Here is a 10,828-nt window from a genome sequence, read left to right on the forward strand (position 1 = left end):
AAGTATCGAGGTGGTAGGTGTGGTGAAGTTCTTGGAGCCTGAGGGTCAGGATAAAGATGAGTCTGTGATAGTAGAAGTGAAGTTTTTGGAAAAAGTGGACCCCTGCCTTTTGGCTGATCCATTTGTGGTTTCAGGGTGGGTGAAAACAGAGTTGGGTGCTGTGGAATCGGTGAGGGTAACCAGAAGTGGTCTTGTGATAATTGTTTGTGTTTTTGCTGGTCAGAGGGAGAAGGCGCTCTGCATTAATCGAATGGAGGCGAGGAAATGTGAATTGTTTTGCTCTCAAGAAAAGTGTGCCAATGAATGGAGTTTACTGGGGTAGCAGTAAATGTAAAAGTTGACCAACTGAAGGGGAAGATCCCAGGTGTTTGTGATGCTAGTTGTTTGGTGCGACGCAGACAGGTTGGCGTGAGTGGTGAAAGTGAAGAGTCACTGTCTGTTCTTTTGAGTTTTGATGTTGAGTCTTTGCCCGACAAAGTTATGTTAGGATATATAAGTTATCCTGTACAAGCTTTTGTGCCGAATATATTACATTGTTGCAGGTGTCAAGCTTATAGGCTTGTGGCAGCAGTGTGTAGGATGGAGGTTCCTAAGTGTGAGAAGTGTGCAGAAGGCCATGAGACAAAGGAATGTGTATCAATGGGGAAAGTAGTGGTATGTGCTAATTGTAGGGGTGCCCATGGGGCTGGGTATCAGAAATTACCCGTGCGAGAGAGGCCGGTCGAGGTTTCCAGGGTTAGAGTAGTGCAGAAGTTGTCATATGCTGAGGCAGTGAAGAAAGTAGAGGAATATGGGTCAAGGCGGATGGATCCTGAGAGGAGTTGTGTGAGTAGTAGATATGTACCAGTAAAGAGGGATAGACCAATAAGTTATATATGTTTCAGTAAGATTGGATTTTTTGCATTTATAGCGATGGTTATCAACTGTATTGCAGGGATGGAACGTAAGTCGCAGAAAAGGTTGTGGTGGCAGCTGCAGAGAGGTATTTGTGTGTGAAACTTGACATCAGAAGAGTTACAGGGTGTGTTAAGTAGTGATGTCCCATCCTTTCAGGTTCTTGGCATGAGGTAGGATTAAATAGATTTAAATAGTGGAGTATGGTGATGTTATTTTTTGTGAGTGTAGTGTTAGATTGTCGGGTATTTGTTTATCAGGTAAAGTATAAGAGAGTTGTATTCCAGTCTAGTAGGTGGCGGTAATGCAGCATTTATTGGATGCCAACCGCCGTTAAACTTCATCGAAGAGGAAGAACACTGCCACCTACTGTCCTCTGGTACAAACTGTTATGAAAAAACGCATGCGCAGTGGAATGTCCTTTTCAAAGTACGCCATTTTGTAACAGTAGACCGCCTGTTTTCGCGCAAGAGAGCAGCTATTCGGTGATTGCAAACACTTTTTTGTTGCGTTTTCTCAGTGTAATAATGGCTGAAAACTCTTCGGCAGGAGAAGCTGGGGCTGTTGAGATTCCGGAGGGAGCGATTCGCAAATTGTCGGAGTTGAGAGTCATTGACTTAAAAGCCGAATTAAAAAGACGAAATCTGGACACCATTGGCATCAAGAGTACGCTGACTGAGAGGCTGAAAAAGGTAGACATGCTAACTAGTAGATGGATAGCTGCGCTAATGTGCTTGGTATTTTGCCAACTGAGATGACCTTTCGTGATAATTCCACAATTAAGTGGAACCAGTATAATCGAATTAGTTAATATAATTATCAATAGTTAGCTATAACCACTAGTATTAGCTAAATTTGATATTTACTCCAAATGGAAAGTAAACGTTAGTGAACCATGGCCTTGCGTGGCGTTAGCCACATGGTTCCCTTTCCTCGAGTACCCCTACTCCGTATTCTAGAACTAGCACACCCAATTCAACTACCAAACGTCTTGGTGGTTAGTTCTACCATTTTAATCATACGTTCTAGTTTTAGAATACATAAAATACGTTGAATGGAGGAGGGTAACTTACTGAGAGGTTAGGGCGGCGCACAAATGCCCCAGTGTCGTCCGGGTAATGGGATTGTTTGGCCCCGGGGGCATTATAAGTAAGCCGTCATTGTAAATAATATTTTGTAATTAACTGACCTGCCTAGTTAAATAAAATAGAGGTTTGCGAAACACGGCCTAGGCCTGCAGCTAGCTGGTTCGAATCCAGGCTGTATCTAAACCGACCGTGATTGGGAGGCCCATAGTGCTGCACGCGATTGACCCAGCGTTGGCCGGTGTAGGCTGTCATTTTTTCTTAACTGACTTGCCTAGTTAAATAAAGGTAATATAAAGATGTATACATAGCTAGCTAACGTTAAGTAACAATAATTCCACCAGCCAGCACCCTTGTAGCCTATAACTGACCACATAGCCCTGTGTTTGATAGCCAAATTGGCTTAATTCCTGAAACCAGATCTAACATAGTTGGCTAGGTAGCTAGATAACATCATTCATTCATCATGTCATCATCAATTTCTCCACAGGCGATTGAAGAAGAGGGTGGAAATCCAGATGAGATGGAGGTTGTTCTTGATGGAACTCCTAAGAAGGCACTGGCTAAACGGACCTCCAAAGGTATGTTAAAGGAGTGGGAGCAAAGGTCTTAAGTCAACAATAATATCTTGAAGTAAAGATAAAATATATTACAGAGAGACTTAAAATGAGACATTGCTCTTCTGCAGGGAAAAGACAGGAGAACGATGAACCAGAGGACTGCACCATGGAGGAAGATTCGGGTGATGGGCAGGTGTGTATCAACCGTTGAATCACCTGGTTTAATCTAATGTGCTCTACTGTTAGTCTCCCTGGATAACAATCTATTGATGAATTCACTTCCCTTCAAGGATGACATGGAGAACATGCAGGACATGGACATCCTGGATATGAATGTGCTTGATGAAGCTGAGAATGACAACGGTATGCCAGGAGAGGACGAGTATGACACGGATGAAGTCCTGAATGAAGATGAACACGACATCGGCATCTCTGGCTTTACTGGGCCAATGGGCAAAGCCAAACCTGAAGAGGTGAGACACATGCGCAAGAGTTGTGGAACAGTCGTGTCTAATGATGTTTCCAATATTATCTTACTTGTTTGAAATGTTGCACCATGCTGGTGTGTGATTCTTTTTTTTCCTCTTTCTAAAACTAGGATGTACAGCCTAAAGTAGCAGACATGGAAGATAATGATCTCACTTGCCCATCAGCTAAGGAGGTATAGTTGGTCATTTGTTTGTAGTTGGAATGAAAACACACTGAGTGACTGTAAAAAGCCATTTGTGGTTGGTACCGACCAATGTTACACTAGATACATTTTCCCTTTATTTCTTTAGGTTCAAGAGAAGGTTCCGGGTCCCGAAGACTCAAAGGAAGAAATAGGTACCTTTTGAGAAGTGGTTGGAAGTTCATATGAATGCACACTTTCCTTTTGCAGTGTAAACCTTGGAATGCAAGTCCTTTAGATACAAATTATTGCTGTGGTTGGTCAGAGACTGGAAATCCAAAGATAATTGCTGACTGTGTGTTGATGCTTGTTAACTAAAATTGTTAAATACTCACATTTATTCTGTCCATTTTTGACACCCTCCTATTATTAACACAGAACTGGTTAACAATCTGAAGCACAGAGCCAGTAATTAAAGATGTAGTTAGTGAGATGTTGCAAGTGATATGCAGTGTTTTTAGGTTGCCACACAAAGAGCCAGAAGAAAAGAAGACCGAGGCCCATTTGAAACCAACCATTCAAAAGCCTTTTTAGGACTGACTAATATTCTCACTGGACATGAGACTAATGGAATTCTGAATTCGATGTCACTTACCACATTATGGACACTCATGAAGTCAGCAATTGCATGAAGACGGACCTTCCTTGTGCCTCTGCTGATCTTGTGGCTTTCTTCAGATCAGATCTTTTTCTACCTTGCGATCAGGTGTACTGAAATGGTCGACTTGAATGAGGAGTTATACTGCTTGGTCAGTCTCTTTGGTTTTTCCAGTCTCTTGTTACGTGTATATCTGTGTATACATAGTTCAATGACAGCGGAGGGCCACGTCCTTTTCCAGCCTTGCCAGTTCCACGTTAACCATTGCTGTGTTTCAGAAGTAATTAAACTCTGCCATTCTATTCCTGTTAAATCCGTAGAAAATGAGAAAGTAGCCGGGTCTTGTTTATCTGAGCCACTAAATGAAGAGTGCCAGGAGCCACCAACTGAAGATCAAGACACCATCGGGGACACGATCAATGTTGCAGAGGAAGACGATGTGTGCGACACCACTAATGCAGAGGAGGCCATCAATGTAGAGACTGAACTGTCGACCAGCGACAAGGACGTTGCTAAGCTAACTGAACGTCAAATGAAAGATGCTGAGAACACGCAAAATGTCCCGGAAGAGACCGTTGACACTGAAAGTACTCAGGCTGTTAGTGTAAACGAGCAGGGCGAAAGCGCTGTTGATTCTGAAATGGTTTCTAAGGCTGAGGGTGAGGAGGAAGACAAGACTGAAGAGAACGCTGCAGAATCAACGGCAGTGAAAGAGTCCTCTTCTGTTGAGGGCGATGATCAGAAAAAGAGGTTTGTTGTTTTCTGTCTACTAGAACAATGGCTATCTGTTGCATTGGCTCCTTTTTAGCAAGTTTTGGTGCTCTTTTGGAGGCAAAATGGTCTGCGCATTTGTCAAGTTTTCATTTTGTCATTCCCCACCTATACCTCACCTCTTAACCATCATAAAGTAATGTATAGATGCGGTAAAGAGGTCAATGGAACTTGACCAAAACAATGGAAACGCGTGGGGGAAAGATCCCAAATCTCCTCATTGCCCCCCCCCCAGCAAAATTACTCTCCTTTCAGGCTATTTGTGTTTTTTTATACTATTAGGTAAAAATTGGAGTTTAATGCTTGTGTGGATGTCAACCCCAATGAATGTTCATGTCATCTTTTCCAACTGCATTACAGCTTTCACGAACAGGACTTAGCATTTAGCGGTCACTTCTAAACCTGAACATGCACTGCTACTAAATGTAATGTAGCCCAATCAATACAATTGGGCACCGTTCCGGCATCCTTCTAGCCCTCATGGTCTACGTTCCATTGACCTCTTTACTGCATCTATTGGGAGTTTCTTTGGCCGTCTAAGGCAGCCTAGTGACATTGATACCAACCCAAATCACTGATGTTGTTTATGTTGGGGATAATTCCTGTGTGCACAGGGTAAGTATAATTAATCTGGATGAGACCCCCTCCCCCACGTCTTCTAAGTTACAAATATTCATTGTGTGTTCTCTTTGCCTTTAGTTCTGATGAGGAAAAGGGTAGCAAGCCTGACTCAAAAGAGGATAAGGGTAAGTGTGAATATTGTCCCCCTCTATCATTTTGTGATTGGGATGTCCATTGTAGATAATGTGCTCTCACCTGAATGAGGTGCTGAATCAGCTCTTGAGTTGAATGTCCACCTTAGTCATGTTTGTCTGTGTTCCAAAAGCCCCTGCAGGCAATGCTCCAGCTAGTAGTGGCAGAAACCTGTGGGTTAGCGGGCTCTCCTCCACCACCAGAGCGACTGATCTGAAGACTCTGTTCAGCAAGTATGGGAAGGTCAGTATCCTAAAGGAGAAATACCACCATTTTTGGTGTATGTGCATGAATGTACACTGAACAAAAATATGAATGCAACATGTAAAGTGTTGGTCCCATATTTTATTTCAGCTCATCTCTGAACATCTCTGAAATGTTCCCTACGCGCAAAGAAACGTATTTCTCTCAATTTTGTTTACATTTATCCACTTGATGTGGCATATCAAGAAGCTGATTACACAGGTGCACCTTGTGCTGGGGTCAATGAAAGGCCACTCTAAAATGTGCAGCTTTGTCACACAACACAATGCAACAGATGTCTCAGGTTTTGAGGGAGTGTGCAATTGGCATGCTGACTGCAGGAATGTCCACCAGAGCTGTTGCCAGATAATTGAATGTTAATTTCTCTACCATAAGCTGCCTCAATGTCGTTTTGGAGAATTTTGCTCTACATCGACCATCCTAACAACGGCAGTCCGTGTATAACCATGCCAGCCCAGGACCTCTACATCGTCTGATAATAGCCACCCGGACAGCTGATAAAATTATGGGTTTGCACAGCTGAATAATTTCTGCACAAACTATCAGAAACCGTCTCAGGGAAGCTCATCTGCGTGCCCGTCGTCCTCACTGAGGTCTTGACCTGACTGCAGTTTGGTGTTGTAACCGACTTCAGTGTGCAAGTGCTCACCTTCGATGGCCACTGGCACGCTGGAGAAGTGCGTTTCACAGATAAATCCCGGTTTCAACTGTATGGCGTTGTTTGGGCGAGCAGTTTGTTGATGTCTACCTTGTGAACAGAGTGCCCCATTGGGTAGTGGTATGGGTAGGAATAAGCTACGGACAATGAACACAATAAATTTTTATCAATAACAATTTGAATGCAGAGGTACCGTTATGAGATCCTGAGGCCCATTGTCGTGCCATTCATCCGCTGGCATCACCTCATGTTTCAGCATAATAATGCATGGCCCCATGTCACAAGGATCTGTACACAATTCCTGGAATCTGAAAATGTCCCAGTTCTTCCATGGCCTGCATACTCTCCAGGCATGTCACCCATTGAGCATGTTTTGGATGCTCTGGATCAACGTGTACGATCAACCTGGTCTTCCGGTTTCCCCATCAGTCTCCAGAAACTTCGCACAAGAGTGGGACAACTTTCCACTCCACAATCAACAGCCTGGTCTACTCTATGCGGAGATGTCGTGCTGCCTGAGGCAAATGGGCACATCACAGTGACTTGTTTTCTGATCCACTTCCTTCCTTTCATTTGTAAGCATCTGTTGGTCACACAACTTGTCTGTATTCCCAGTAATGTGAAATCCATAGATTAGGGCCTAATGAATTCATTTAAAATTACTGATTTTCATTATGAACTGTAACTGAGTAAAATCTTTGAAATTGTTGCGTTGGTCGGAATAATTGAAGATGTTCTTTTGGCGCCCACACACACACTTTCCCTGCCCAACAATTAGGGTCCTATCATTCTCCGTCCCTCAGGTTGTTGGTGCTAAAGTGGTGACTAATGCCCGGAGCCCCGGTGCTCGCTGCTATGGCTTTGTCACCATGTGTTCCACAGATGAGGCCACCAAGTGCATCAGCCACCTGCACAGGACAGAGCTCCACGGGAGAATGATCTCTGTTGAGAGGGTGAGGGTCATTATCTACCACCGTGCATATCAGTTGCCTTTGAGACTGACCACTGCTGTACACAACAGTAAACCTGTTGTTTCTCAAATTAATGGGTTGCCTTCATTCAGAGAAGGTTTGACCATTCTAATCTGTCACTCTGACCTCTGTTCCAGGCTAAGAATGAGCCTGCTGGGAAGAAACCTGCTGACCAGTCTGGCACCGATGGGAGACACTCCTCAGACTCCAAGTAAAAGCTGAGAACACATCATTACACATTAAGTTATTATGTATGTTATGTCATGTAGTCTGTACAAGGTATGACAGCAATCATGCTTTGGTTTAATTTCCCTGGCAGTGGCTGGTACTGTTTCCAATGCAAAAGTTTTTGCATTTGTCGCACAAATCCCATTCACATCATGGGACTGATATTAGCATTTTTCCCACGCATGTTCAAGTCACCTGACTTTGGTGAGCTTCACAATCAATTTTAAATACATACGGATGATTTGGACGTGTGAGAAATTCGTGCCACAAATGCTAAAATGTTAGCATTTGGAACCGTGCCAGGGAAAATAAACCAAAGCATAGATTTTAGTCATACCATGTCCATAGACTGCTTACAGGGTAAGGAAACCAATGTCACTTTGTAGTTTGGGTGAACTATTCCTTTAACATTTTCTCTATCCAGGTCCGATGCAAACAAGGACGAAAAGGCTGAAGGGGAAGTCGGGAAAGATGGAAAACGCAATGAGAGAACAGTGGTGATGGACAAGTCTAAGGGAGAGCCTGTTGTCAGCGTGAAAGCCAAAAGCAAAGACCGGGTAAGATACCCACATGCTGACCTCTGTGCTCCATCTATTGAACTTTCACCTCAAACTTATTTGAAAACTGGTTACGCTACATGATCTGTTATTCAATCCAGAGCACCAAGAGTCGTGACCGCAAGTCTGCAAGCAAAGAGAAGGATATACTGTCATTTGACCAGATCAAGGAACAACGTGAGCGAGAGAGACAGAGACAGCGGGAAAGGGACATCAGGGAGGTGGAGAGACGCAGACACTCTGGGTGAGGAGTTGCTCTAGTTGCAGGACATTTCACCTGAAGCCAGCTTGTTATAACAGTTGGTAGTATGCTTTGAAAAGGGACTCGTCGTTTAAAGTGGGATCAGCTAAAAATATCTCTGGTCCTTTGTTTGGTCCAGTGAGCGCGACCGCGGCAGTGGTGCAGACGGTCGCACGGAGCGCGAGCGTATCCGCCTGTTCCGGGAGAAGGAGGAGCGTGAACGCCTGCTGCGTAAGAGAAACTGGCTGGAGGTGGAAAAGGAGCGGCTGAACTTTGACCGCTTGGAGCGTGAGTTCCTGGAGCGCGAGCGTCAGCGTGTGGAGTATGAGCGCCGGCGTGAGCAGGAGAGGATCCAGCGGGAGAGGGATGAGCTCCGCAGGCAGCAGGAGCAGCTGCGCTTCGAGCAGGACCGCCGGCCCCTCAAGAGGCCATACGCCGACGTGGACAGCAGGTAGAAATTTTATCCCCCACCCCCCTCTCCATAGCATCAGTACCCCCCGGTTTGAATTACCAGGTCGCTAGATTTTAGTTTATTTTTACAGGGACAGTGCACATTAATCAACGTTTCAGTAAAAGTGACGGTTTTAGCCAACCGGCTAATTTTCACCCGCAGTTCCTGGACAGGTTTTTAGATCGATAGGGCCAAAACCTCAGCGCCTATAGATCTTCAGTATGCATGCCTGTCATGTAAAGGTGTGCGTGGTTTGAGAATACTTTATTGCGACTGACTGACAAAGACCTGCTGCTTGTAGGAAAGACAACTGGCAGGACAACAAGAGGCTGGCTATGGATGACCGCTATGGGGGGCGCTCAGACTTCGGTCGCCAGGAGCGCTACCAAGACTTTGACCACAGGGACCGCAGTCGCTACCAGGACGATTCCGTCATTGACAGGTACAGAGTAGACTAAGGTTATTTGCCGCGAGCTGACACCAGCTGTTATGAAGGTTTATGACATCATTGTCATTGTGTAGCCCTTATGGGGGGGTCAAATATTTTTAGACTGATTCTATAACAGATGCCTATATGTATACTTATGTAAAAAGTAGTATTACTGGTCAACTGCTTGTTGGTGGTGAATTTGTAGTTATATGCCACATGCTTTGATCAATGCTGGATGTTTGTTTAATAATCTGAGCTCTTTCCTGTAGGAGGGACACTTCACGGGCTGTGGTTGCAGACCGGGATAGTGCGGTAAGAGACATGGCCATATGTATGCATTGAGGTTCTTGTAGTACCACCTCTGTTTTTCAGCATTTTCTCCCATTTAGTGGCTTTTTAATCAGGTACACGTTTGTTTTTAATCATGCTTCCCTCTCGGCAGCACTTCTCCGACCGTACCGAGAGGCACGGGAGGGACACTCGTGACACCTGGACCGCTGCAGGAAGTTATGACAAGCGTACTATTAATCCAAGGTCAGCTTGATTTTGGATGGCTTTGACAAGTTTATTTACCTCTCACCAGTTGGAGACCAACGTGTGTTCTGCACTTCTCTGCGTCAACTGTCCGCTGTTTCTTTCAGGGTGGGCCGTGACTGGGACTCAGGACGAAAAATAGATGGGGACCGAACATGGCAAACAGGTCGAGACGGGGGCATCCCAGGCCAAAGTCACATTGGGGCACGGGGAGGAATGGCAGGGTAAGTTGAAATATATAGCATTATTTACTGTTTTCATCACACGCCAGTCAATGTAGGATTAGGAAATGTGGGGCCAGATGGATTCATCTTTTGAGCCAGGTGCAACTTTTATTCCTTCCAGTTAGGACGAAAACCTTTTAGCAATACTGATGCTTAGTGTCTTATCTCACCCACAGTCGTGGTGGAGGCTACATGCCAACGGGGACCTCCCAGTCCCTCTCTGGAGCTCTGAATCGTCAGAACCAGATGATGCAAGGCAGTGGGATGCAGGGTGGCGGGGCATTCGGTCGCCGCTACTGAAGTCTGAACACCCTTGTTCCCAGTCACACGTTTAAGTGTATGCAAGTGAAACCGTCTGCAGCTTGTATATTGCTCACGGAAGCTTCGTGAATTCAGATGTTGCTTTTATAGTCCCTTTGACTTTCTTTCCTCAAACTAAGACACGATTGAACTGAACATCTGAGTTTTAAATGTCTCTGATCAGATCATCCATTGGTTTTTCATTCGGAGTGTCCTTTTTGTTTTCAAATTGATTGGATTTTTTTTATTTTCTATTTTTGGTGTATTTTAAATGATTTGTATGGGTTTGAATTTTGGTAGAAATGCTCAGGAATGCGTCTGCTTAAACCGTTTGCTAAAACCTGTGGGGAACTTACGAACTGCGGAGAAGTACGAACCCATTAATGATCATGATTGTTTCAGACTTAATTTCAGTAACTGTCATTGTCTTTAGTTTTTGTACTTAAACAACTCTTTTTCAGACTTTGTATTGACACTGTAACTTCTTCACAGAACAGAAGTACATGTTCACAATAGGACCCACAACCGTGTCAGATTCAACTGCAGTTGTACTATACCACTGGATGGCACCTGATGGCTATTTTTCTGTGAAATGAAAATGCTGCCTAATAAAATTCTTTTTGCAGTGCAACTGCTAAA

The 10,828-nt window shown here is 44.4% G+C and overlaps 1 protein-coding gene across 2 annotated transcripts; it reads left to right on the forward strand.

Annotated features, from left to right (window-relative positions):
• The first annotated feature begins 1,282 nt into the window (after positions 1–1,282).
• Positions 1,283–10,828, forward strand: LOC110501592 (scaffold attachment factor B2). 2 transcript variants are annotated; one of them, XM_021579303.3, is made up of 19 exons: positions 1,283–1,586; positions 2,470–2,560; positions 2,668–2,732; positions 2,830–3,012; positions 3,138–3,200; positions 3,319–3,364; positions 4,128–4,557; positions 5,278–5,324; positions 5,465–5,574; positions 7,057–7,206; positions 7,362–7,435; positions 7,877–8,009; positions 8,111–8,253; positions 8,390–8,701; positions 9,003–9,143; positions 9,401–9,443; positions 9,574–9,665; positions 9,773–9,889; positions 10,066–10,828. In XM_021579303.3, the coding sequence occupies exons 1-19, from the start codon at positions 1,422–1,424 to the stop codon at positions 10,187–10,189; spliced, it is 2,529 nt and encodes an 842-aa protein (XP_021434978.3). In that variant the 5' UTR covers positions 1,283–1,421; the 3' UTR covers positions 10,190–10,828. The 2 variants fall into 2 exon arrangements, with proteins under 2 accessions (XP_021434978.3, XP_021435058.3); XM_021579383.3 differs by lacking the exon at positions 9,003–9,143.

The sequence above is a fragment of the Oncorhynchus mykiss genome, chromosome 1 (genome assembly GCF_057628025.1).
Source record: "Oncorhynchus mykiss isolate SJ-2025 chromosome 1, ASM5762802v1, whole genome shotgun sequence".
Classification (NCBI taxonomy): domain Eukaryota; kingdom Metazoa; phylum Chordata; class Actinopteri; order Salmoniformes; family Salmonidae; genus Oncorhynchus; species Oncorhynchus mykiss.

Bases quoted from the DNA above. Each gene is read 5' to 3' on its own strand.
- LOC110501592 (XM_021579303.3), top strand. From the start codon at position 1,422: ATGGCTGAAAACTCTTCGGCAGGAGAAGCTGGGGCTGTTGAGATTCCG. The intron at 3,013-3,137 runs GTGAGACACATG...TTCTAAAACTAG, and splicing joins GCAAAGCCAAACCTGAAGAG to GATGTACAGCCTAAAGTAGC. The intron at 9,890-10,065 runs GTAAGTTGAAAT...TCTCACCCACAG, and splicing joins GCACGGGGAGGAATGGCAGG to TCGTGGTGGAGGCTACATGC.